The sequence below is a fragment of the Aspergillus japonicus genome (assembly GCF_003184785.1).
Source record: "Aspergillus japonicus CBS 114.51 unplaced genomic scaffold BO86scaffold_15, whole genome shotgun sequence".
NCBI lineage: Eukaryota > Fungi > Ascomycota > Eurotiomycetes > Eurotiales > Aspergillaceae > Aspergillus > Aspergillus japonicus.
The window spans coordinates 28,067-53,763 of NW_020291652.1; the positions used below are offsets into that span (position 1 = coordinate 28,067).

Here is a 25,697-nt window from a genome sequence, read left to right on the forward strand (position 1 = left end):
TGTCATTTGAGACCAGGTACGAAAAGCTGTCAAAAGACTCGGAGATAGATAACCAAGCGAAGGAGGATCTGGGCTACGGGAGCCCAACGATGCCGCATGCGCAGTCACATGACTTCAAGGCGGTGACAGCCTCTGTCTCTCAGTTACGAGGTCCGGGGCGGCAGCCATACCAGGATGCAGTGTGGCCATCATTATGTGAAATCCTTGTCGAACTTTCGTCGAAATCATTAATCGTGGATTTCCAATCATGTGGGATGATGCGTGGGAAACCTGCGAGGTTTGTGGGCAGCGAGGGCCACGCGTGGCTGCTGCTTTGCACCGGCAGTTGTTTTTGTATGGGAAATCTCAGGGTACCTTCCTAATCAGGGATAGAGCTACCGCCCCGCCGTCTTTCCCTTCGAGGGCCTAGCCAGGTAGCCGGTGCCACAGGTGTGTCCATGGCACAGTTTTCGATCGTGATCTCAACGAAATCCAAGGCGGTGAGTAATCTAGGCAAGCAGACATGTGATCATGATCGAGGCTGAGAAAACTAATGATGTGGCTAGAGTAGAGTCAACTGCTGCAGCATCAGCTTTCGTCGGGTCGTAGTCGACTCTCAACAAAACAGCCGCAGGCATGTGATTGCGAGCCCGGACCAACAGTTGACCCGCAATCACATGTCAGGAACTCCACCTGTCAGCTCTGTTGACCAATCGATAGCCGACGATAATAAGACGGAGGTCGGGCGGAACCGCTTGGCCCCCAACCAGCAAGAACCAGCAAGAACCAGCAATGCGGAGAGACCAGCCACTGTGGCACTGGGTACCGGTCAGGTGACTCGACAAAAGAGGGGGGAAACCAGAGAAGGGAAGAGAAGGGAAGAGAGAAGAGGAAAGAGGGGAATTCCCGCCACCGATGCATGCACGACAGGGGACAATTTACCGTCATTTGCTACCGTATATACCACCATAATTCATTTCTATAAGTAGCTGGAGTTATAAGTACCTGGCGGAAACTTTATGCCATCCACGGCTCAGCATCGGTACCCTGCTGCGATGAACACGTACGGTGCTGGCGAGCCATGGCTATCCTATCCTTCTGGCAATACGATCGATGGATCCATGGTGATGGATGATGGATGATGGATGTAGGGTGTTGGGAAGACTAACCCAAACCGGTTATGCCAGGATTCATGGAAGTTCCCTTCTTCCCTCCACCGCTCGCCAATTTTCTTTCACTACTTTCAGTACTTAATCAACAACACCACTTTGATCCTCCCTTGTGAGAAGAAAGCTCTTCTCTTATTCCTTCACCAACCTGCCGGTGAGTCTGCAGTGTAATGCAATCCTACCGATGAATGCATCGAGCTGACAACGCATGCCTGCCCAGTCCCTTTGAATACCCCCCGAGCTCCACCTCCTCTCTCGCCTCTTCCCTCCCTCTCATGCGCCCACATTCTCTCCCAACATAACGAAATCATGCCCTTCCTCGATACCTCAAAAGACCTATCGGCCCTATTCTCTCGCCAAGTCAAAGCGACCCCCAACGCGGTAGCCCTGGAGGATGACAAGACCACTTTCACATACGCGGAGCTCGATCGCGAGGTCGACTGCCTCTCTCGTCGCCTGCGTACATATGGCGTGAGTCGAGATACTCTGGTGGGCGTGCTGTTGCCAAGGAGTGCCGACTATGTGATTGCCTGTTTGGCAGCCTTGCGTGCGGGCGGTGCCTTTCTCGTACTGGAGCTGGCCTACCCACCGGAGCTGCTGGCGGACGTGATTGAGGACGGTAACCCGGCCGTCGTGATCACGCACCGGGCGGAAGTGGGCAAGATCAAGAGCAAGGTGCCATTGATCGTCCTGGATGAGCCCGCCGCCCATGCAAATGGTCACGCGACCGAGCCGGCTCCTCTGCCAGCGGACGATGACTTGGACCGGCTGGCATTTGTCTCCTACTCTTCTGGCACTACAGGCAAGCCCAAGGGTATCGCTAACCCTCACCGAGCTCCGGTGCTTTCGTATGATTTGCGATTCGGGGTTCAGGACCTGCAGCCCGGCGACCGTGTGGCCTGCAATGTCTTCTTCATCTGGGAGATCCTGCGGCCTCTGTTACGGGGAGCCACCGTCGTGACAGTGCCGGACGATGCGAGCTATGATCCCGCAGCATTAGTCGACTTGCTGGCCGCGAGAAAGATCACAGAGACCCTGATGACGCCCACGTTGCTGGCGACCGTGCTGCAGCGTCATCCCCACATTGATGAACGTCTTCCCGAGCTCCGCACGCTGTGGCTGAATGGTGAAGTGGTCACGACGGATCTGGCTCGTCGCGCGATCAAGGCTCTCCCGCAAACCCGTCTTCTCAACTGCTACAGTGCATGCGAGACACATGAGATCGCCTGTGGTGATATTCGGAAGATCATTGACGAGGAAGCGACATACTGCCCGGTGGGTCCGCCTCTAGATCCAAAGCAGATTTACATTCTGGACGAGAGTGGCCAACCGGTCGATACGGGAGTCAGTGGAGAGCTCTTCGTGGCAGGCCCACTGCTCGCCCGTGGATACCTCAATCTGCCCGAAACGACCGCCAAAGCGTTCACTCCCAACCGCTTCGATACACAACCCGGATCCCGCCTTTATCGCACCGGCGATTTGGCCCGGCTGCTGCCTTCTGGACTACTCGAAATTACCGGTCGCGTGGGATCCATGATCAAGCTGCGAGGATATTCCGTGGTGCCTGCCAAGGTCGAAAGCGAGATTGTCAAGAATCTCGCGGTCGGCCACTGTGCAGTTGTCGCTCATGGCGACGGTTTGGAGCGACAACTCGTGGCCTACATCGTGCCGGACAGGAACGCCGCCGGTCGGCCGACGGTGGAAATCAACGAGGCCGGGTACAGCCCGGCGGCGCGTCGCACCCTGGCCCAGTCTCTTGCACACTATATGATTCCTGCATTGTGGGTGGAACTGCCTGAACTACCCACTCATGATGTGACGGGCAAGGTGGACCTCAAGCGCTTACCTCCCCCCAAGACTGATGCGCACACCAACGGCAATGGCAAGGCAGTGGATCAAGACCCGATCACTCTGGACCAGGTCGCAGCCTGCTGGGCTGCAGCTCTCAAGACTTCCAAGACTCTTCTTACCCCAACGGATGACTTCTTCGACCTGGGAGGTCACTCCTTGTCGCTTGCCGACCTTTCTTCGCGCCTGTCCCGGCACTTTGGCTTTCGGGTCCCGATTGCCCGGCTGGCGGAGACCACAACTCTGGCTGGCCACTTGGAGACGGTCCGGGCGATCCGCGATGGACACACGGCCGCAGTGCAAGCCGATCTTCCCGCTGTTCTGCGTGCGGACGCTACTCTCGACGATGACATCCGACCCGCGCAGCCTGCCACGATTTGCTCCATTGACAAAGCCAACACCGTCCTTTTGACGGGTGTGACTGGTTTCCTTGGTGCTTTTCTGCTGCATGATCTGCTGGAGAACACCTCCGCCCAGATCATTTGTCTGGTGCGGTTTAACGAGCCCGCAAATGATGATCAGCCCGGCGGCGTGGCACGCATTCGTCGGAATCTTCTTGATCTCGGCTTGTGGCGTGATTCCGTGATGGAGCGTGTGGAGATTTTACCGGGAAACCTTTCTCGCACACGGTTCGGTCTTTCGACTAAGGCGTTCGATGAGCTGGCTGCTCGTGTCCAGGTGATTGTGCATGCTGCGGCTACCGTTAACCTAGTGTACCCCTATGCCGCCCTGCGTGGGCCGAACGTGGGTGGCACGCGCGAGATCCTTCGTCTGGCGAGCAAGAGTGGCGCCACAGTGCAGTACGTCTCCACGAACGGGGTCCTGCCCGCCTCGGGCGAGAAAGGCTGGCCGGAGGACACGTTGTTGGATGTGGAGGATGTTCCGACGAAGCTGCTCGATGGATACGGACAGACTAAGTGGGTCGCGGAGCAGCTCGTGCTCGAGGCCGGCCGCCGCGGTCTGCCCGTCAAGGTCCACCGTGCCGGCACAATTAGTGGACATAGTGCTACCGGCGCTGCCAACGCATGGGATCTTCTCTCCGCCTTGATTGTGGAATCAATCAAGCTGGGCTACGCCCCTGAAGTGCAAGGCTGGCGCGCGGAGATGACTCCGGTGGACTTCGTTAGCAAGGCCATCGTTCATTTGGCCGCTCAGACCCACGCTGAGCAGACGATCTTCCATCTGGGTGACCCCAAGCCCGTCGACACGCGCGATGTGTTCGCTGCTCTGAATGAGCTGGGATACCCCACCAAGCCTCTTGGCTGGGATGAATGGGTTACTTTGTGGAACGAGAAGCGCAGTAACGTCAAGGGTGGTGACGGTGGGTTCACCGTGGATATTCTCCGCAGTGGTATGCCTACCGTGGAATTCCTGCGGGACATTGTCGTTCTGGATAATGCGGCCACCCGACCGTTCCGGACATGCGTGGAACGGCCGAAGGTGGACAAGACGCTGCTTGAGACCTACACCCGTCACTGGTTTGCCAGAGGATGGCTGTCAAAGCCTCCTGTGCGCCAGCAGGCGCTGAACGGAACTGCGAAGCTGGCCAAAGGTCCGCTTAGCGGCCGTGTCGCTGTTGTCACCGGTGCGTCATCCGGCATTGGTGCCGCAGTGGCTACCGCTCTCGCACGCGAAGGTTGCCATGTTGCGCTTGCCGCTCGTCGTGTGGAAGCTCTCGAATCGTTGCAGAAGCAGCTTGCAACCCACGGAGGAAAGATTATTGCGAAGAAGACGGATGTCACGAACAAGGCACAGGTGGACGCTCTGTTCCACGACACCACCCAGGAGCTTGGTCCTGTCGACATTCTCGTCTCCTGTGCGGGTGTCATGTATTTCACTATGATGGCTAATGTGCAGACGGATGAATGGGAGCGAACGGTAGACGTGAACTGCAAGGGTCTCTTGCACTGCCTGTCGGCTACGGTCCCGGGCATGCTGTCCCGCGGCGCCGGACATATCGTGGCTATCTCTTCTGATGCCGGTCGCAAGGTGTTCCCCGGCCTGGGCGTGTACTCGGCCAGCAAGTTCTTTGTCGAAGCGACGTTGCAGTCTTTGCGTTTGGAGACTGCCGGGACGGGATTGCGTGTGACGAGTGTGCAGCCTGGCAATGTTGCCACGGATCTGTTGGGGATGAGTACGGACGCGGAAGCGCTCAAGAAATATGGCGAGCCGTCGGGGGCGGAGGTTTTGGCTCCGGAGGATATCGCCAATTCGATTGTGTATGCGCTGTGCCAGCCGGCACATGTTTCTGTGAATGAGGTGTTGATCGAGCCCCGGGATGAGCCGATTTAATGGGCCCATATTGATAGACTATAGACATGCATGAGTGAATGTAATCAAGGTTTCTTGTTGCCAATGGTTGGTGACATCGGATCACATTGATATCCGGGGATCTATTTTCAATGATCAGCATGTTTACACTTTCCGTTCCAACTTCAGGTCTCACGATTCGTTCTAATAACCAGCGTTTCTACAGTCTCTACCTGTCAACATCGTACACCACTCATCGCATTGCCTCCACCATCTGCAATGGTCTAGACCCAGACCCATACTTGAGGAGGCCCAAACCCAACAACCGACACATTCCAATCAACATTCCTTCCAACCACCACGATACATAAGACAACAACCCCCCCACGTTCTCCACTTATCCAAACACCTCACATCCACCCCCTGGCACTCTACCATAATGCATTTCCAATCCCTAACCACCACTCTCCTTCTCCCCCTCCTCCTCCTCACCAGCACACACGCAACACCCACCACACCGTCCACAAACCCTGACGAATTCACCCAACTCAACTGCCCCAACACCACGACTCCCACCGCGACCCCCGCCGAGCAACTCGCCGCGTGGACCGAGTTCACCAAGCTGATGTACACCGAGCACCGCCTCAGCGAGGCCCTCACGCACTACGTCGCAGGGCAATACATCAACCACTCGCCGCTGGTGGCCGGCACGGGCGTCGGCGCGACGGCGGCGGAGCTGACGAATCTCGTGCCGGACGTCACCTCGCAGCTGCAGCGGGCGTTCGTCGGGTGGGATGCGGCGGGCAATGCCTTTGGGGTGGCGCATACGCGGGTGATCCCGAACTCGCAGGGAGACGATACGAAGGGAGGGGAGTCGGCGCTGGTGGATATCATTCGGATGGTCGGGACGTGTATGGTCGAGCATTGGGATGTAGAGCAGGAGGTTGGCTCGGCGGGGGCGGGGGGGAATCCGATTGCTTTCTTCTAGGGGTGTTCATTTGGAGGTGTTAGGAGGTAGATGAGTTGAGGATGGATGGGGAGGTGTTTGGGGTTGAGGTTGATGCTATATGTTGGGTTGGGTGCGTTGCTGGATTGGGCTTGATGGGTGTATACGATATACGCGTATACTAGATAAGGTGCAGTGATTCAATTGAGTAATGTTTGACATGTTCACTCTATATATGGCATCCAATGCTTGGGTAGATTAGTAGTTAGCTGTTTACTTTGCTTTATCTTATTTTATTTTTCTTTGTCGAGGTGATTTCTGGTAAGCTATGTATATAACGGAATGGAGACCCCGTGAGCGGATAAAGGGCGTGAACCTTGGTATTATAGAGAGAACTTCAGATGATTTCTAAGGATTAAGACATTATTAGCGAGTTTACGGCCGACAATGTACCTTTGTATAGATTACATATTTTGTTATATTGATTTAGCACTATGGGGTACATGAACAAGTGGTTAAACGATAAGTAACTTGAGAACCATTGAAATTTTCTTGATTTTCTTGGTGGTTGGTGGAACTAGAACTAGCTACGTAATCAAGTGGGAAAAGGCCTTTGGAATCACGTGGCCGGATTAGCGACGCTGACACCTGTGATCTGTGTACAATCAAGTCAACAGATCAACATGTAAGATTGTTGTCGCTTCTTACAGCCAGCAAAATCGATGTGCACTTTACTCACCGGCTGTTGTGCCTGTTAGCCGGTCTTGTCCGATCGGCTCAAACAAGAGTCGGACTTAAGCCAGGGTACCGGCAGCGCACCCGACATCGGAGATCGGACATCTGCTATCCACCCCGCGTATAGTAACATCAACATCGGACCCTGGGTTAGGGCTCCCCGCAGCACGTCTGGGGAAGCAGTATTCGGAAATGAAGATAAAATGCAAGCTCTCCCACACAATTCATCACTCCTTCCTCTAGACAAACCACAACACACACAACCATCAACATGACCTCTCAACCTCGCCTCAAGCTCGCCCTGATCGGCCTCGGCCGTCTGGGAGCAATCCGCGCCGAAATCCTGGCTTTTAAGCAGCCTCGCATCGAGCTCGTCGCCGCCTGCGACACGAAACCCGGGGCTGACGAATGGGCGGCGGCCAATCTGCCCGCCTCCGTGAAGTTCTTCGCCGATCCAGAGGACTGCATGAAGAACAGTGGTGCCGAGGCCGTCCTGATCTCGACGGCGACCGCTACCCACGCGCCTTTGATTATCAAGGGTCTCGATCTGGGTCTGGTGAGTTCTAGTACTCGGCGTCTATTGCAAACTGGGGTAGAGACTGACACACTTGTCCAGCATGTCATGTGCGAGAAGCCGATCTCGGTCGATGTGATCACCACCGAGGAGGTCCTCGCCAAGGCTGCTTCTAAGCCTCACCTCAGATTCCTGGTTCCCTTCTGTCGACGATGTGGGTGGACTCCAGCCTCCTGTGCTGTGGCAACTAGTGTCTAAGACTGAGCTGACCCGCGCTAGACGATGAGTCGTACCGTCAGGTGAAACAGATGGTCCAGGATGGCGCACTCGGAGACGTTCACGCAGTCGAGAGCTCTTGCCTCGACCAGCAGGATCCTACAGGTGAGCGGCCCCAAGCTCCAATTCTCCCGCCCAAGTAAGCCCATTGACTAACTCACCGTGTCTCAGGCTTCTTCGTGCGCTTCTCCGAGCAATCCGGAGGCATCTTCGTTGACATGGGTGTTCACGATGTCCGTCCCCTCCCCCAAAGCCTCCTCTTTTAAACCTCCCTCCTAACCCTAACCTCCAGATCGACATCGGCCGGTACTACCTCGACGTAAAGTCGGGCCTCACCAACCCCAAGAAGCAAGTTAACCGAGTCGTCGCCGTCGGCCAACAAGCCGTCTACGGCGAGCTGTCAAAGTACGGCGACGCCGATAACGGCTGGGGACTGGTAGAGTTCGCCAACGGCAAGATCCTGACCTTCCACCTGGGCCGGACGCTCACCAACGGGTTTGAGGGGATGACGCGTGTGTGCGGCACCAAGGCGCACTCGGTGATCAACGCCAACTCCACCATCAACCGTGTCGAGGTGCGCGACGCCCACGGCGTGCGCACCGCCACCACCCCGGACGCCTTCGTGCTGTACGACAAGTCCTTCCTCAAGGATCTAGAGGAGTTCGCTACGGCCTGCCTCGATGGGGCGCCGTTGACGTGCGCGCCCGAGGATGCGTACGAGGCCGCCAAGATCGCCACGGCGCTGCAGTTCTCGTTCCGCCACGGCGTGCCCGTGTACTTCGATGATGAGGGGTTGGCGATTTTGGATGCGGGTAAGAAGGCGTGATTTCTGCGGAGGGAAGGTAGTGGATTGGGTTTATTGGGATAGCGTTTCGCATGTTCGTTTCATTCTTAGGAGTGGTAGACGTATAGACCTGTGGGTTACGAATTAAAATATGTGCATGACATTTTCGTTTTGGTTCGAGGCACTTAGAACCCTGGGAGTCGATCCCATAGAGTTGACGTCTCTAGCCCTATTCCTAGCACTAGAGTCTAAACATCTCAAAACGAGATCGCATTATTGAAGGCTGGACTTGGTTGTACGTGTCCAGGAACTTTCTTCCATGTCGCTAAAAGGACCAAGCGAGACTTTTCCGACACCAGAGGGAGAACCACCAGAATATCCAAAGTTTCATAGTTGTTGATATTCGAATCTGAAGCCTTTCTTCTTTTACCTCGCATGTCACTCACCATTCCCCTATCCATTAATCTCTTGTACGAAGCAAGTACTACCTCGTCTTCTCTTCCACCGATACATTTGAATTCAGCTTGATTCATACAGGTGTTTTCTCCACAGTTCCAGAAACAAAAAAAACACAGATTGAGTGATCAATAGGCTATACGCGTCTATATCAATATTCGCTATTCGATTACGAGAGCAAGCGAGAGAATTGGGAAAAGTGCACCTCACCCTATCCGGAGAATACTAGTTCACCCAAGAGGCATATGTAGGTCAGTAGCAGCCACATGATACAAACCAGTCCACCCCTTAGAGCCTAACACGACCCAACTAGCCCAGCGGTATACTCCCCAATAAATCCTGCAGAAGCATCGGATCCCAGAAGTCCTGCAACTACATCGATACAGTACACGTTAGCCTTCGCAGACCGCAGACAACGGAGAATGGAACGGAATATCTCACCAGCTCATTAGTCGAATCCGGCGTCACCATCGGCAACGACGAGCCCGGCATAATCATCGAATTATCACCCTGCAGCATGCCAAAAAAATGGTGAAGGTCATTCGGCGACGGATTAGAGCCCACGTCAATACCATGCGGCGAATCGGTGGGCGTCTCATCCGCCAGCTGGATCGTCGTCCGGATCGTCTGGCGGCCCTGACCCGCCCGTTCGATCAGCCGCGTCCGCCAGCCCAGCAGCTCGACGTCCTCGCTGTCCTCCCGGTCCTCCCGCCGGACCGCATCATCCGGGGCCTCTGGCTGCGTCGACGCGGACGCGATTTTGGCCGACGCCCGCGTGCGGAGCTTCATCAGCCACTGCAGGTTCCGACCGTAGCGGGGGGTGTTGGCGCCGTGTTGGATCAAGGAGATGAAGAGGTTGATCGCGGCGTCTAATTGGGTTAGGGCAAAGGTGGCCATGGGATTTCTGGGGTCGCGCAGCACGAGGGTTCCCAGGCAGAGAGCGGAGCCGAAGACGTGGTACTAGAATAGAAAGGTGGTTGTGAGAGATGTTCTGGCCCGGAGGGATTCGGAAGGAAGCGCCCACCCAGAAGTTCCATTGTCTGGTGCTGACCGCGGGGAAACGGGTGTGAATGTCGTCGACAATTGCGATGATGATCTGTATGCGTCAGCTCGAGACTATTGTCTGTGAGAGGGGCATCGGAGACGGAAGGGCTCACGGCGCAACGCTCTATCACGGTCAAGAATGAAGGCGCGTATACGGATCTCATGCGGTCGTTGATATCGTAAAGAGCTTTTGCATAATATGGTCGATGGAGGTTGATGATCGTCTCTGAGATGTTGAGCGCTAGATTCATTTGCTGCCGAGTACTCAGTCAGAGAATCCAAGTTGGCCTGGAAAAAAGACGAACCTGAAAAGAAATGGTCATCGACCTGCGGGACGGTTCCGGCGATGCCTCGATTGCCGCTTCGACGTGAGGGTAGCGAGAGGGCATGGACAGGAACGCGGCTCGACAACGAAGGGAGAAAGGCAGGTTGCGCTCAAATTCGCCGCTACAGAGCGTCAGCTTTCAAGCCAGACTGTGGCGGGCGAGCACATACAGTCTAATGTCGAGGTCGGTGACAGCCGAGTACGGTGGTTTGTGCACCTTCATCGCCATATGGAGAATTCTGCGGTCTGATTAGATGTGACGCTTCCCCGGAACGACAAGAGAAAAACACACTCGGACGAAAGCTGCGAGAGCTCAAATCGAAGAATCGAATAGCTCTTTTCGCCGGTTGCGCTCTCCGGCTCGGAAGGGAATGCGACATCGCAATGTTCCGGATTGATAGCGCATCTGCCTGAGATTAGACATATCATAAGACCTGCACGGGGAACTCATACGGCCTTGAGAAGCAATGTGCCTGGAAGGTGTCGGCGGCATTCAACTCCCAGAATACCTTGCGTCTTTCCTCAATCACATCCTGCGGAAGATTCCAGCGGGCACCGTCTCGATGCATACCCATCTAGACATATAGAATCTCCATCAGTGGTGAACTTCACTTGGAACAGTTGTGCTTACCGCTTGAACTAACCGCATGACCAGACCCCAGAGCGGCCAGGCATTGTCTCCACGGCCCCCTTTATCTAAATGTCTAGACCAATTTCAGTGAAAGAGTCAAATTGCGGAGCCACTCAATAACGTACAGATGCAGATGCGCCATCAAATGCTGCTGATCGTTAGCGGTGAAAGATGGCGACAAGCTCAAGACTCACTAGAGTTTGTAGTCCGGCGACCATGTTGTTGGATAGGAAGCGCCCTTTCACCAGAGCCAACTCCGAGAGATGCAGCCAGTCCTCGGCCGATGGATCATAGTAAGGCATCTCAATGTTAAACAAGGTGCCTTGAGCCAGGACGATGAACAACAGCGCAATCTCCTGCGGATTGACCCGCGGGGATACGGACGCCCCCTCGGCAAACTTGTAGACGCGGTCGAAGGTCTTCTGGAAACTGGCCTTGGGAGCAACATCATGACTAAACCATTGTCAGCGTTGCCTCGTAAACCCCGTCAACACACTCACTGCCAAGCACAATAGCGATAGTACGATCCCACCAATGTCTCTGCCTCCTCCTTAGCGGGTAGGCGGGAAAGCAGCTCCCGAGTACTGACGTGTGAGGCCGCCACATTGAACGGAAAGGCGATGGGAGTGGTACCGGGAGTCAAGCGATGGGGCTGGGATGGAACCGAATCTGGGATCTTGGGGGAAGGAGCGCGGGTCACCGGGGGACTGTCCGATGCGTCTTGGGTTTCCGACTACGTAGATACACATCTCAGTGGCTGGAACGAGACTCCAGCAGAGATGACCTACCTCTTTCAACCATTCACTGCCGGCCGTCGGGCCCAGGTACTTGGACCGACCTCCTTTACCCAACATCAATGTGCCGTAGGAGCCGTTCTGTTCGGCCACGCCAAGGGGCTGTGGGACGGGATTCTGGTAGCCACTGTTCCTTCGATCGCTGGGCCCAGATAGGTTAATTCGGCCTGAAGCAGCCGAAGAGAATTCTTGCAAAGGGTCGGACTGTAGCGCGTGGGCTAGAAGGGCCAGTTGTTCAAAGTCATCCCTTCTGTTGCCGTTATGCGGCGGTTGCCGTGAGTTGCGGCCCGAATGGTCGGCGGACGCCTGCTCCGCGGCAGTGTGTTGGGTTTGACCGTGATGTTGTGAAACATCATGTTGAGATGGCGTGTTCCAGATGTGTATGGATGGATGAGCCAAGCTAGGGGTGTCGGGTGAACGGGGTGCATTGTCTTCCTGGGGAGGGGGATGTTCAGCTGGTGCAGGACTCTTGCGCTGTTTTTTGGGTGTATCAGATCCTCTGCCATAGCAGCCAATTAGTATGATGCAGGCATGCATAAGCACATGGAACGTGAACCAACCGGGACGGTGTAGTGTCGGCTGCACCTGGGTTACAGAATGAGGTCCGGCGTCGGCGGACACAGTTTGAGCACGGCACTGCAATGTTCCTTCTTTCAGCCGATGGGCACGGTCTCCATACGTCAAACTCAAGTTACTGACACTGCCGATCACATTTCATCTTCAGCCGGCGACATTCTGCAAGGGTTATTGGAATTAACCTTTCTATACGTTTGATCGTCACATTCTACGAGGAAAGCAGCACTGACCTGCACAGCTGAGGGATGGGCGCTGTCTTCGCTGCTTTTTGGTCGGTCTGGGATTGTCATCGGCCTCATGGCTAACTCTTGCCGATGGCTGGGAGCGGTCCGACCCTGGGCTGTTGGTCATCATGCCATATGAATCGGGGTTGCATGGAAGAAATGGCAGCGGGTGTTGTCGATGATGGAGAAGCCGAGGAGGGAATCGGAGAGGCGGAGAGGCGGAGAGGCGAGAAATATGTCCGGTCATGTGATACCGGCAAGATACGGGAGATTATCTCCGGTCCATCGATTCCCGATTGCTTTATCTCCGGTCCCAAGATGGAAATGGCCCGATCTAGCCGAGAGACGAGTCTCTTGAAAAAGGTATAGAAGTCGCAATTACCTACCAGAGAAACAAAGAAATGAATTAGACACTCGAACATCACATCTTTGCATATTCGGATAGCCAAAATGGTTCTCAGAGTTCAAGAGTCGGGCCTGGACAACAACCAGGTCCACCAGGTCAGCCTGACCGACCTCAAGGCCCAGGTCGTGGTCAGCGAGCTGGATACTCCCTCCTCCAAACCTCCTGTCGACGACAACTACATGTACGACTTCAAGTACAACCACCCTCTGCCCACCTCAGACGTTCTGGGAATTGAGATCCCTTCCGACTGCGACGCTCAGAAGGAGGCGGGGACGATTGTCGCCCGCCTTTCCGAGAGCATGGGAGCTGGCGATGCGCAAGCATTCACCGATCTCTTCCTCCCATATGGTAGGTCTTACTCTGTGCTCACATACGACATGTATGCATGCATGCAACCAACTGACATGACATTCCCTCAATGCAGGTGTCTGGCGCGACAAGCTGTCCTTCACCTGGGACTACCGCACATTCAACTTCCACCCCGCCATCCTGAAGGCTGCCCAGGACCTTTTCCCCACCACGAAAGCCACCAACTTCAAGTTCCTCAGTCCCGCTCCCGCGGTTTCCCGCCCGTACCCCGATTTTGCTCAGCTACAGTTCGTTGTGTCATTTGAGACTGAAGTTGTGAATGCTTCAGCGGTGATCAATGCCGTTCTCACGAAGGAGGGGTGGAAGATCTACACCATGCACACTGTGGCCGAGAAATTGAAGCAGTTCCCGGAAGTGCCCCCGGCCGACGGGCATATGACCGGCCCCATCAGCTGGGAGAAGCAGCGGGCCGCAGAAGTAGAGGCTGCCAATCCGGAGGTTCTGATTATTGGTGGTGGACAGAAGTGAGCAATTCCCTTCTCCATGCCTACATTGCAAGTGCTGACGCCCTTACCCCACAACAGTGGTCTCGCGCTGGCCGCCCGATGCAAGGCACTGGGCATGGACAGCCTGATCATTGAGCGCGGCGACGAAATCGGAGACGTCTGGAAGAAGCGCTACGAGTACCTCTCGCTGCACTTCCCTCACTGGGCTGACGACCTGCCCTACTTCCCCTACCCCAAGCTCTGGCCCACGTACACTCCCGCCCAGAAGCAAGGCATGTACATGCAGTGGTACGCCGAGGCGCTGGAGCTGAACGTCTGGACCAAGTCGGTGGTGGTCAAGGCCGAGCAAGACGATGAGAACCGGTGGACGGTCACAATCAACAAGGGAGGCGAGGAGACTCGCGAACTGCACCCCAAGCAGGTCATCATGGCCACCTCACTGTGCGGCGTGCCCATGACCCCCCAGGTCCCCGGTATGGCTGACTTCAAGGGCATCGTCCGCCACTCGACCGCGCATGACAGCGCACGCGATTTTGTCGGGAAGAAGGTCTGTGTGGTAGGCACCTCCTCCTCCGGATTCGACACAGCCTTCGACTGCTCGCGCCGTGGCATCGATGTCACCCTCCTGCAGCGGTCCCCCACCTACATCATGTCCCTCACCCACTCCGTGCCCCGCGCGATCGGCAACTACGGCCCCGATGCCGAGGGCAACCGCCCCAACCAGGAGGAACAGGACCGCTTCTTCTTCGCGACCCCCACGGGCCCCGGAGAGGAGATGGCCCGCCGCAACGCCAAGGTGCTGGAGGACCTCGACTGTCCGCTGCTGGATGCGCTGCACGCGCGGGGGTTGCGCACCTGGCGCGGTCAGCGCGGCACCGGCGGCTCCACGCTGGGCCAGACGCGCAACGGAGGCTTCTACTTCGACGCGGGTGCGTGCGAGCACATCATCAACGGCAAGATCAAGGTGGAGCCGGGCTACATTGAGCGCTTCACGGAGGACAAGGTAATCCTCAACGACGGCCGCGAGCGCGAATTCGACCTGGTCGTCTTCGCCACCGGCTTTTCCAACACCATCGACTCCGTGCGGGCCACGCTGGGCGACAAGATCGCCAGCCAGTGCGGGCCCATCTGGGGCATCGACGAGGAGGGCGAGTTCAAGACCGCGTACCGGGAGACCGGGGTGCCCAACCTCTGGCTCATGGTCGGCTACCTACCCTACACCCGCTTCCATTCGAAGCTCATGGCGATGCGCATTAAGGCGCTGATGGAGGGGGTCTCCCCCGCGCCCTACAAGGCTTAGACTTAGACCAGTGTGCTTTCTTGGGTTTTGTGTACATAAGTATGGATTATTCTCATGATTACGAACTTTCCTGCCATGTTTTGTTGGTCAATGTCAGATTTCTTGATTCTATTTCTCCCAGTGCAATACTGTAGGGTAGAAGTCTTTGAGAAGCAACTGTGTCCAAAGCTAGCCTAGACATACCTCACGTCGTAGACCAAGTTCCATTCGAAACACTCAAAATTGCTTCAGAATTTACTGTGTAGTTCAATCTCACTGCGGGTAAGTCTGAAATAGCGCAGGTGATGTAGTGTCCGTGATACAGCAACGAGCTGCCGCACAGGGTTCCTAAAAAGACCTTTGATTGAGCTACCCTGAAAGGAGCTCATGATCTCAAGGGCGGAAGGTATTACCATCAGAATTCGGACTTACCAGTCTTGATATCATGTGCATATACCTAATCGTTATCAATAACACACCCGGTCGGGGCAAAGTTTCAACCTGTGCCGAGTTTTCTCCGAATTCCCCCGAGCCACACATCCCCATGAGACCTATATTCTCACCAAATGGAATTTATGCGTCCAGAGAATGTGAAACCCTCCAGTTTATATATATATACACGGTGGTGGTGGAAAGCAACTCACGTAGATAGAGAGGTAGAGAGGTACGGCGCTTCGCAAAGTGCGAACAGGCAAACTACGGACTCAGGCCCTTTATCATCTGAAACATATTGTGTGAATGTGCAACAAGAATATCACATTTAGTTCTATACAGCCTAACCCCAAAGACTCGCCTTCTAATTCATAAATCTTTACGGCATGATCTCACCAACGGCATCACTGCGCCTTGACCGGACCGTACCAGTCCGCAAAGCCCAGGTCGAACCCCCACAGCGGTGTGTTCAGCCGCTGCGCCTTGCCCTTGGCCGCCAGCCCATCGAGCACGGCCAAATCCTCTTCAGAGAGCGCAATGACCTCGCGGTTGCTGGCGATACGCTTCTCATTCACCGACTTGGGCAGCACCACCACGCCCTTGTTGACGTGGTAGCTGATGAGGATCGTGGCGGCCGAGACGCCGTTCTTGTCCGCGATCTGCTGGATTTCGGGGTCGTTCATGATGGGGGCACCTGACCACACATGTTAGCGACTTTTGATTGACTATGCGCTCTGGCGGGGTGAAACTCACCAGTGGAGCCCAGAGGCGAGTACGCCTCCAGAAGAATGCCAAGCTTCTCGCAGTACTCGCGGAGTTCATGCTGCGGCAGGAACGGGTGCAGCTCGACTTGGTTGACAGCCGGCACGACCGTCCACTTCTTGCGCAGCTCCTCGAGGTAGGGGATGGACCAGTTGGCCACACCGATGGCCTTGACCTTGCCAGATCGGTACACCTCCTCCATCTGGCGCCAGGTCTCGGTCTGGTCCCATGACCGGTCTACCGAGCGGGTACCGTCTGGGTTCACTGGAAGAAGCTCGCTGGTTTCGTTCTGTACGCGGATGGGGGTTAGCCCATGGAGAGGCTAGGGACAGGGACCAGGAGGACTCACGGGAACAAGCCGAACAGGCCAGTGCACCAGCTGATAGCAACGTGGGTCAGTCCTGATACTATACAAGGTATCACGCGAGTGTCACGTGTTGGACAACCTACGTAGAGATCGAGGTAGTCGGTGCCCAGCGCGTCCAAAGTCTTCTGCAGACCCTCCTTGACGTTGGGGTGGTGGGTGTTCCAGAGCTTGCTGGTGATGAAGATCTCCTCACGGGGTACACCGCTGTCTCTGATACCCTGACCGACTTCATTCTCGTTGCCTACGACAGAGGCATTAGACTAATTCATGGAAGGGGTGGAATGGCCCATCGATGTATTTGAGCTCACCGTAAATCCTGGAGCATGTTAGCGGGGGCAAACTTGACAACGGGAGACAACAAGACTCACAATGCTGCGTCAATGTGACGGTATCCATTCTGGAGGGCAAAGGCTACTGCCTTTGCCACCTCTCCGGGCTCGGATTTCCAGGTTCCTATACATCAAACCCCCCGCGGTGAGCAAGTAGTGTACCGTACCACGACAGTCCACAAACATAAGCACGTACCGAGACCGACGGCGGGAATCAGGGCGCCCGTGTTGAGCTTGAAGTGAGTAGAGGGAGCCATGATGATATTGCTATTTTGGTCTGTGAGAAAATACAACAAAGTACATGCAAAGTAGCGCTGCAAGGACCGCCTCTAAAAAGGCACTGCGCTGTGAATGCATTCGGAGATAATCAGCGTGGGGTCGGAGATTGGCGTAACCGCCATCGGGTTTATTTCGACCTCGGTAAGTGCTTATGTCCGTCCGTGAGATAAGCCCCGATATGACGTCGGATCAGTGAGATGTAGTACAGAGTAAGTACTAGTAGTAACCTTACGTGACAGAAAAATATACTATACACCACAGTCCATGCACCAGGAAACAGCTATTCTTACAAGGAAAGACTCAGGTCCAATCGTGATGGGATCTCAACTGAATTTCCCCGTTCGACCATTGATAAATATTGTATATTGCCCCGTGCTTGCAGAAATGACTGCGTTGTTGCACTACGAAGTGTCAGAATAGATTACTCTGGGAAAGGTCCTGTAACGGCATATTTGATCATAAAAGTGACATTCAATCTACCTCCAATTCCAAAGTTCTCGTTCAAGCTAGTGATGTCCAGCCAGGGTCTCGTCCCGTGACTTCTACAGCCACACAGCATGTTTGATGCCACTCTCCAATCCCTCATCCAAACTCGCCACGAGGGTCCACACATCGCCTCGATCCCCGCCAATCTCATAGACCTCCACACCACCCCCCTCCTGGCCAACCGCCACGACGTACCGGCCATCGTCGCTGACCCGCATCCCACGGATGACATCGAGCTTGGTGCGCACGTGCTTGATCGCCTTGACATCCCTGCCGTCGTTAGAGAGCAAGATAATGGCAATCGCATCGCCGGGCGGGAGCTGCTGCGGCACGCTCTGGAGATGCGGTTCGCGGCGCGCGATGTGCCGTTCCCACCGATTGCTGACATAGAGAACATTGGGAATCGAAGGATGCAGACAGATCTCGGAAGAGTCCATCATGAACTGATGGTCGGGGGGGATCTCCGGGGGGATGATGTTGGGAGCGAAGCCAGCGATGGGCGGGATGGCTTCGGCGGGGCCATCGGAGAGGTCGAAGGCGAGGACGGTGTGTGAGAGTTCTCCGATGACGTACATGATTCTCTCTGGCAAGCTTCCGTCAGCCAACCTAGCTCGGTGCTATGAAGCAAATGAAGGCTACAAACCATCCGGACTCAACACGGCATGCCGAGCCCCTGTTCCGGGGGGACACTGCAGCCAGCCGCAGATGTCCAGCTTCTGCGTCCCCTCGCGCCGGAGGAGCCACACTCGGTCGGATCCCAGGTCCGGGGCGTAGAGCAAGCCACGTTGATCTTCAAGGATCTGATGGACATGGCATTGTCGCTGTCGGCCTTGATTCGGGCCGTGTCCCGCGGCCCGGTAGGGGAATTCCGGGATGATCTCGGTTCGGGGGACGTTGTCAAGCAGTAGCGTGCCGGAACTGGTGACTGAAATGGGGTAAAGAGCAATGGAACCTCCCAGGTACTGTGTATTGGATATATATTAGTATCCGTCAGATGTGAAGGTGGGAGGAGCTGGATAGACCAACCGTGGCAAGCGCCAGCGCAGATTTGTCGCGCAGTGTGAGGACTATACCCGAGTACGGTTAACATCATTCATGTTGCCTAAAAGGAACAATGTAATGTTTGAGAAGACTCACAGTGACCCGGTGCTCCTAGGGTTGGCTGCTGGCTGCTGATTTTGCAAGCCTTGTGTGCATGATCTACTTCGAAGCTGTAGAGAAGACCGGCGTCATCGCCCTCGGATAGCCCAACTAGCTGGTCGACGCTACCCTGCGAAACCACGGGTTCGGTCCATGAAGCATTGTAAGGGGCGGCGTAGTTCGCGAGGATGCTCAGCTTCTTCTTGTCGAGATCGAGTGCGAGCGTGGTGAAGTCGGCTCGGTCGCCTGATAACAAAAGTTTGTAATGCATAGTGTTTCTAACAGGAGTGAGAGAAGCGAGACAGATTCAACTGCTCTTCTAAGCTAATCTGATAGCGACCTTGATACCAGATTCATTCTGTCCCCATTAAATTTCCTGCTTGAGTGAATGGGGGGGAGGGCGATGCGTGCCCTCTTCTCCGGTGGTCACGTGCATCGGGCGATGGGACTGTGACTGCCGTCAGTGCCATCAGATTATCTCCGATATCAGATTTGCTCCGATCCGATGTCATTCCGGCACAGCATACAAGCCTGCCCATGGTTTGGATCTACTATGCTATACTCCGGAGAAGCAGATGTATATCTTCTCACAGGCAAGCCCACAAGGTCCACCCTGAATGACATGCGGAGACAGACCCCACAAATGCTACAGGAGGCACAAGAGACGAACGTCATTCCCTCGTGTGTCCAAGGTCATTTTTCGCGTCTACGCCAGGCTTCAACTGATGTGTGCATATGGTGAATACGAAGGTCATATTAGGCCCGTATCTTGCCTATCCTGATAGGGAAGGATAGACGAAGCGACGGAACTCTAACTGCTTTGTGATCCACAGCGGTGAGGCAAGGGAAACAGCATACTGATGCTTCCGGGCCATCATTCACACGGATGGTCGAAGAAGCTGTAAACATGCGGTGTACCACTACATGATAAGTCCTTTTGTCAGGTTCTATCTTTGAATATCCACAAAGCCCCTCGTAGGGGGCTACGTGATGCAGATGACGTGGTTGCAGCTTTCATCGTTAGTGATACGTGCACCCATACCCATCCATTTTCCCTGTAGAATATAGATCCATACTCCGGTCACCCGGCAGCTAGTCGGAGCAGGAATCTTCCAGTCGGACCAAGATTCTTCCAGTATGCGCAGTATGCACCACCAAACTGGACGGGCGACGGGGCTAACCCCCACGCCCAGTAGCCCGAGGTCAGCGCCCAAGTGAGATGTCCGACGGGCCGTGCCAATATCGTCATTGAACCCGACCATAGACCTGCATATCTGATTGGCGTAGCAGCTCCCCAGCGATAACCCGTCTGGGGAGTCTCGGGCAGGCCCGGGGTAACCCCAGCAAGATACGAAGTGGTTCCCCCCACCCCCACGGGGTTACTTAAAGTAACCACGTTCCTGCCCTCTTCAACCTCCGAAATTAAATCAGGCCACTATCTTGAGAGGCATGAATAATCATTCGAAGGACTCAATGCAGCTACGAGCCAAGGGAGACGACTCCACAACGGTGGAGCATGATGAGCAGGGTACGATCCTTGACGTTGACGCCCTCAACGTGGAGGAACCCTCCTACGGCCCGGACGGCATCCGAGGGCTCTTCAGCTCGGGTTATGTCCTCGGAGCCGCCTTCCTTGCCTCGCTGGGCGGCTTCAGTTTTGGATATGACCAGGGTGTCATCTCCGTGATCAACGTCATGCCGCAATTCCACGCGGCCATCCCGGGATCGGCCAGTGAATTCGGCAAGGGCTTCATGACCGGCATGCTGCTCCTCGGCGCCTTTGTGGGCTGTATCTTCATGCCGTACCTGGCGGATAAGATCTCCCGTAAGTGGGCGCTAACGGTGGTCGTGGTGATTTTCGACATCGGGGCGATTATCCAGACATCAGCCCAGAGCTATGGGATGTTAGTCGCAGGGAGAGCGATCGGTGGGATTGGAGTCGGCACGCTGGCTATGGTACGTACATTATGAGTATCATTGGAGCCCCTATACCGGTTTCACCAGATTGCTAACGATTGGATATCTTCAAGGGCGCACCGCTGTATATCTCAGAGATCTCGCCGCCTAACTTACGTGGAACCCTACTGGTTCTGGAATCCATCTGCCTCGTGTCCGGCTCAGTCATTGCGTATTGGGTCACATTCGGGATGAGACTGGTGGACAGCGAAGCGTCGTTCCGTCTGCCCTTTGGCCTGCAGATGGTCAGCGCCACACTTCTTGGAGTTGGCATCCATTTCTTCCCCTACTCCCCGCGGTGGCTGGCTCTTGTCGATCGTCCGGAGGACTGCCTCAAGAGTCTAAGCAAGCTACGCGGTCTGCCGACAAGCGACTCAAAAGTCCAGGCGGAGTTCCGAGCTGTGATGACGGAGATACGGATCCAAAAGCTCACCGAAGAACGCTTGGGTCCCGGGGTAACAGGCTTCAAGCGAGAAGCTTCCCTCTGGATGAGTCTCTTCAACCGTCGCACGTGGAAACGCACCGCCGTGGGCGTGGGCGCGGGCTTCTTCCAACAATTCTCTGGAGTCAATGCGTTTATCTACTATTCTCCGACGCTTTTCACGTCAATCGGCCAGACGGGTGAGATGTCGTTGATATTAGCAGGGGTCTTCAATTGCCTGCAGCTCCTCACCGTGCTGGTCTGCTTCGTGACCATCGACAAGATCGGTCGGCGTCCCCTGGCGATCCTCGGGGGCCTTGGAATGGGCATCTGCTACATCAGCATCGCGGCCCTGACGGCGGTCTACGGGCCGGACTGGTCCAACAAGGCGGTCGGGTGGGCGTGCGTGGCGATGGCCTTCCTGTTCATCCTCATCTACGGAAACACCTACTCGCCTCTCGGCTGGGCCCTGCCATCCGAGGTTTTCCCGACGGCCCTGCGGTCCAAGGGCGTTGCGCTGTCGACCTGTGTGAATTGGCTGTCTAACTTCGTGGTGGGGATTGTGACTCCGTCGATGATCGCGAATATTCCCTACGGGACCTATATCTTCTTTGCGGCATTTTGTATACTTGCGGGAGGATGGGCGTTTTTGCTCGTACCCGAGACGAGTGGGAAGACGCTGGAGCAGATCGACGAGATGTTTGGGGACGGGGGTAGTCGAGAGGAGAATGAAATCAAGCGAGAGGCTGCTTCTGAAGTTGACATTGGGGGAAACAGGCCTGAAGTGTAAATAAGTAGAAGTCCGCATTAGACAACTTATATACCAGCCTCTGTCCAGCTGTTCCACAACAGTGACAAGAAAAGAGGGGAGATAGAAGCGATATCACATCGGGCCCACTGAAGCATCTGCCTCGTAACAGCCTACTGCACCTTGGCTTCTGGAACTCTAACCCTACTACATTTCAATGAAATTTTCTGCCGGAATTTCAAAGGGTTCCATTATTCATACGCCTAATAATAGTAAATCTGGTCTGAGATATGAATTGTCATTGGCATGGTACATCCTGTATTCAAAGATTCGAATCTGCCAGTTACGCTTGACTAACAGCCTCAACTACGCTCATCCCGGCCACCACATTGGCCATTTTCATTTCATCCTTTGCGGCCATTTCCGGTATCATCTGCAGCACTGCAGCCACCCTGTCCTGGGGGATGCAGACCGCTCCATTCTCTTCCGGATCTAGTATAATGAAGTCTCCCTATAAAGTGGTCCTGTTAGTTGATTAAACATGACCAAGTAAACAGAGTGAGATTGGACATCGAGAATGCAGATCTTACCGGCTTCACCTCTGTTGCTCCCACTCGGATTGGAACATTGATTGCATGCGCCCTGCACTCGCCACTGGTGGCCACAATACTGGTCGACTTACACCAGACTGGCATCGCGACCAACTCGCGCAATTGTTTGACGTCGCGGACTCGACCATCCACAACGACCCCGACAGCCCCGAGCTTGCTGATGCGCATGGCCATCAGCCCACCCATTGTGGCCGTCCGGGCTCCAATCGGCTGGCTGAGCACGGCAATCGTGCCGGGCTTAATGAGGTCGGCATACACCGAGTCGTCGGGGATGTTTCTGGGCGGAGTGTTGGCAGCTCTTTCGCCTTCATCTTTGCGAACGAACAAGACCGTGGTGGCTGGTGCGATACACTTTCGGTTGCTTTGAAGGGGTGCTGATTAGATTGAGGATAATAGTGAGAATGTGTATATCTTGCTTTTGCTTGTCTGCTTCTTTCATCCGTATCTGTCACCCTGCAATGCAAGGGGTAAGGTGGACTGGGTTGGGGTTCTAACTGATATCTGGCAGAAATCCGGCGCCTGGGACCCCGAGCTTCAACAAAGCGTCTGCTATCTGGATGCATCTGTTAAGCGATACAGATCTCAAAGAACACCAAGACCAGTAAATACTAGCCGACGGTTGGCATCAGTACCTCACAAGCGGAAAATTTGAGCAACTGTTCCGCGTCCACCATTGTAGCACCACTGAAATGAGAAAAGATATAGTCTGGTTGTGAGGGGGCTTTATTGGCGGAGATAGATCAATGAGAAAGGTGAAAGATTACCCCAAGGACGATTGAACATTCTGGTTTCATATTAATAGATTTTCTATTGTTGTCTTTCGGGAGGCTTTCACGGTTGAACATGCGGCTAAACTCCCCGCCTCAAATCCCGGCAGATGCAGTTTCCCCCGGAATACTGCCCCGTAACCCTCGTGCCGATCCACTGCGATCATGGTGAATTTCCCTGTTTGATATGTCCGCCTCGAAGTAAAGTCCGGAATGACGAACCTGGAAGTCTTAGCCACCACCTCTGTGTGTGGAGCCGTTCTTGCCCCGCTCCCCCTTCCCTTCTCCTCCCCCCCCCCCTGTCTTCTTCTCCATCTCCTTTTTTTGTACGTCAATTACGTGCCAGGGATTGTTGGACAAGGTTCTTTGTCGTTTATTCTCACTATCGCTCCCTGTTAGTCTAGAGTCTGCAATGGCTGTTTTGTCATAGCTGTAACTGTCGGTTAAACCTTTTCGAGCGGATGAACCCATCATTTGAATTCCCCCCAAATAGATCATTGTACTGTGAAAGAGAGACTATATAAGATTCCCAGGGACTCCGAGTAGAGGACAGATATTCAGACTCATGATATCACTAGAGCAAGGAACCAACATCTGGCAGCATGAAACTTTCAATCTCAGCAATCACACTCTCGTTCCTCTTCTTCACCACGACTGTACAAGGTGTCCTGTTGTACGTGGCCTCGTGGTCCGGAAACATCACCGTTCTGTCTCTGACCTATGAATACTTTGCGTCCACTGGATCCCCTGCCTTCGTGGAAGATGGGTATTTTGCAGGATTTGCTCCGCAGAAGAAATACCAACTGTCGATGGTGGACACCTTTGCAACCCCGGCCCAGCTGCCCGCCTGGCTGACGTTGAATAAACACAACGACATCCTTTACCTGGTCGACGGGGTGACGACGGGCAATGGCACGCTGACAGCCTACCGCACCAGCTCGCACAACGGAACGGGTCCACCCGTGCAGCTGGACAGCGTCGAGTGCCTGCTAGACGGGGCATACGCGGGGTTCTACGCCAACGGGCGAGGGCTGGCAGTGGCGCACTACACCAGCAGCGCGCTGCAGACCTACGATGTCAGCGACACGGTCACGGGCAAGCTGAAGCCGGTACAGACCTTCACCTACACGATGGACCAGCCAGGGCCCGCGCCTAGCGGACGACAGACGGCGCCCCATATCCACGAAGCCCGGACGGACCCGCTGGGTCAGTACATGCTGGCTGTGGATCTCGGCGCGGACAAGGTGCGCGTTTACGCCATTGACGACGAAACTCTGCGACTGGACGAGCGCTCCGCGCTGAACGCTACGGCAGGCTCTGGGCCCCGCCATGGAGTCTTTACCGCTGAGCCCGTGCGATTCCCGGACGGCAACGCCAGCTATGTTTATTATCTGGCGGCGGAGATTGCCGGTACGATCACCGCCTATCGCGTCCACTATCTCCCCAAAAGAGGAGGCTTGCGCTTTGACTACCTGCACACCTATTCGTCGCTGGAGCCGGGCGTCCCCAAGCCCGCCACGGGGGGGAAAGGGGTCACTGCGGAGCTGCGTCTGAGTCCCGACGGCGATTTCCTGATCGTGAGCAACCGTCGTGACGCCCGTTTCAACGGCACCGCCACCCAGTACCCCCCCAATGGCACCTCTGACTCGATCTCAACTTTCCGGGTCCGATCCGATCTGGCCGGTCGACTAGACTTTGTGCAGGCGGTGCCCGCGGGGGGCTCGTTAGCACGAACCTACGACCTCAATCGCGCGGGGAACCTGGCGGCTGTTGGCGTTCAAGATGGCTTCCGGGTCGCCATCCTGGAAAGAGATCTGGGAAGTGGATTATTCAAGGAACAGGTGGCGGAGATTGATGTTCCGGGACAGATCTGGGGGGTGGTATGGAATGAGTAGGCGTGGGAGTGAGATGAAATGGATGAAATGAATGAAATGAGCGATTACAGTATCGCATGCACTACAGCGGCGTATCATAGGCAAATAATATACCGTATGTACAGTGCTGTACAGTACATGGCTAAGAATGAAGTATGTAAGGAGTAAGTATGACTGGATAGTGTCAGATTAGGGCATGTCTTGGAGCTAGTCCTTGAACGGCAACTCTATTCCCGCTTTGTCATCCACTGAGTGGGGGCTGTGGGGAACAGAGATCAATCATGGGTCAAGCCTTTGCTGTTGGTTCAGCTTTACATGGCTAGAAAAAAAAAAAAGAAAAAACAAAAAAGAAAGAAAGAAAACGCAAAAATTGAAAAGGAGAAAAGAAGAAGGCAACATGGAATCAATCCCTGACCGGGCACCCCCGCACTTGAGGAAATTCAGCCTTTAAACTATTCACTGCCCCCATTGCCT

General features: G+C 55.0%; 10 protein-coding genes across 10 annotated transcripts; 6 read left to right on the forward strand and 4 right to left on the reverse strand.

Annotated features, from left to right (window-relative positions):
- The first annotated feature begins 1,180 nt into the window (after positions 1–1,180).
- BO86DRAFT_53337 (acetyl-CoA synthetase-like protein) lies at positions 1,181–5,487 on the forward strand. The gene is made up of 2 exons (XM_025677449.1): positions 1,181–1,302; positions 1,369–5,487. The coding sequence occupies exon 2, from the start codon at positions 1,458–1,460 to the stop codon at positions 5,286–5,288; it is 3,831 nt and encodes a 1,276-aa protein (XP_025529043.1). The 5' UTR covers positions 1,181–1,302; positions 1,369–1,457; the 3' UTR covers positions 5,289–5,487.
- Positions 5,487–6,519, forward strand: BO86DRAFT_53331 (nuclear transport factor 2 family protein). The gene has a single exon (XM_025677448.1). It carries the CDS (start codon positions 5,686–5,688, stop codon positions 6,232–6,234), a length of 549 nt encoding a protein of 182 aa, XP_025529044.1. The 5' UTR covers positions 5,487–5,685; the 3' UTR covers positions 6,235–6,519.
- Positions 6,520–7,072: 553 nt separating this feature from the next.
- On the forward strand, positions 7,073–8,612 carry BO86DRAFT_426924 (putative NAD binding Rossmann fold oxidoreductase). Its single transcript, XM_025675533.1, has 5 exons — positions 7,073–7,483; positions 7,544–7,655; positions 7,721–7,822; positions 7,889–7,950; positions 8,010–8,612. The coding sequence occupies exons 1-5, from the start codon at positions 7,199–7,201 to the stop codon at positions 8,541–8,543; spliced, it is 1,095 nt and encodes a 364-aa protein (XP_025529045.1). The 5' UTR covers positions 7,073–7,198; the 3' UTR covers positions 8,544–8,612.
- Positions 8,613–9,266: 654 nt separating this feature from the next.
- BO86DRAFT_417809 (uncharacterized protein) lies at positions 9,267–12,678 on the reverse strand (the record flags this gene model as incomplete). The annotated part of the gene is made up of 16 exons (XM_025675048.1): positions 9,267–9,329; positions 9,399–9,826; positions 9,978–10,053; positions 10,115–10,255; positions 10,307–10,448; positions 10,497–10,565; positions 10,619–10,732; positions 10,780–10,901; positions 10,958–11,030; positions 11,083–11,105; positions 11,152–11,386; positions 11,458–11,690; positions 11,746–12,250; positions 12,312–12,387; positions 12,451–12,486; positions 12,558–12,678. The coding sequence occupies 16 exons, from the start codon at positions 12,676–12,678 to the stop codon at positions 9,267–9,269; spliced, it is 2,457 nt and encodes an 818-aa protein (XP_025529046.1).
- A 323-nt stretch (positions 12,679–13,001) lies between these two features.
- BO86DRAFT_426926 (flavin-containing monooxygenase) lies at positions 13,002–15,072 on the forward strand (the record flags this gene model as incomplete). The annotated part of the gene is made up of 3 exons (XM_025675534.1): positions 13,002–13,305; positions 13,382–13,790; positions 13,851–15,072. 3 exons carry the CDS (start codon positions 13,002–13,004, stop codon positions 15,070–15,072), a joined length of 1,935 nt encoding a protein of 644 aa, XP_025529047.1.
- An 815-nt stretch (positions 15,073–15,887) lies between these two features.
- On the reverse strand, positions 15,888–17,198 carry BO86DRAFT_398195 (putative glycerol dehydrogenase (GCY1); the record flags this gene model as incomplete). The annotated part of the gene is made up of 7 exons (XM_025673532.1): positions 15,888–16,177; positions 16,237–16,534; positions 16,595–16,624; positions 16,696–16,853; positions 16,921–16,928; positions 16,981–17,065; positions 17,138–17,198. 7 exons carry the CDS (start codon positions 17,196–17,198, stop codon positions 15,888–15,890), a joined length of 930 nt encoding a protein of 309 aa, XP_025529048.1.
- A 564-nt stretch (positions 17,199–17,762) lies between these two features.
- On the reverse strand, positions 17,763–19,117 carry BO86DRAFT_309902 (putative isomerase YbhE; the record flags this gene model as incomplete). The annotated part of the gene is made up of 4 exons (XM_025667835.1): positions 17,763–18,289; positions 18,350–18,668; positions 18,733–18,773; positions 18,844–19,117. 4 exons carry the CDS (start codon positions 19,115–19,117, stop codon positions 17,763–17,765), a joined length of 1,161 nt encoding a protein of 386 aa, XP_025529049.1.
- Positions 19,118–20,319: 1,202 nt separating this feature from the next.
- Positions 20,320–22,013, forward strand: BO86DRAFT_378042 (sugar porter family MFS transporter; the record flags this gene model as incomplete). The annotated part of the gene is made up of 2 exons (XM_025670607.1): positions 20,320–20,802; positions 20,877–22,013. The coding sequence occupies 2 exons, from the start codon at positions 20,320–20,322 to the stop codon at positions 22,011–22,013; spliced, it is 1,620 nt and encodes a 539-aa protein (XP_025529050.1).
- Positions 22,014–22,314: 301 nt separating this feature from the next.
- On the reverse strand, positions 22,315–23,256 carry BO86DRAFT_378043 (RraA-like protein; the record flags this gene model as incomplete). The annotated part of the gene is made up of 3 exons (XM_025670608.1): positions 22,315–22,482; positions 22,562–22,956; positions 23,220–23,256. 3 exons carry the CDS (start codon positions 23,254–23,256, stop codon positions 22,315–22,317), a joined length of 600 nt encoding a protein of 199 aa, XP_025529051.1.
- A 695-nt stretch (positions 23,257–23,951) lies between these two features.
- Positions 23,952–25,244, forward strand: BO86DRAFT_398199 (putative isomerase YbhE; the record flags this gene model as incomplete). The annotated part of the gene is made up of 1 exon (XM_025673533.1): positions 23,952–25,244. One exon carries the CDS (start codon positions 23,952–23,954, stop codon positions 25,242–25,244), a length of 1,293 nt encoding a protein of 430 aa, XP_025529052.1.
- Positions 25,245–25,697: the final 453 nt, after the last annotated feature.

Bases quoted from the DNA above. Each gene is read 5' to 3' on its own strand.
- BO86DRAFT_426924 (XM_025675533.1), top strand. From the start codon at position 7,199: ATGACCTCTCAACCTCGCCTCAAGCTCGCCCTGATCGGCCTCGGCCGT. The intron at 7,484-7,543 runs GTGAGTTCTAGT...ACACTTGTCCAG, and splicing joins AGGGTCTCGATCTGGGTCTG to CATGTCATGTGCGAGAAGCC. The intron at 7,951-8,009 runs GTCCGTCCCCTC...CCTAACCTCCAG, and splicing joins TTGACATGGGTGTTCACGAT to ATCGACATCGGCCGGTACTA.
- BO86DRAFT_53337 (XM_025677449.1), top strand. From the start codon at position 1,458: ATGCCCTTCCTCGATACCTCAAAAGACCTATCGGCCCTATTCTCTCGC.
- BO86DRAFT_53331 (XM_025677448.1), top strand. From the start codon at position 5,686: ATGCATTTCCAATCCCTAACCACCACTCTCCTTCTCCCCCTCCTCCTC.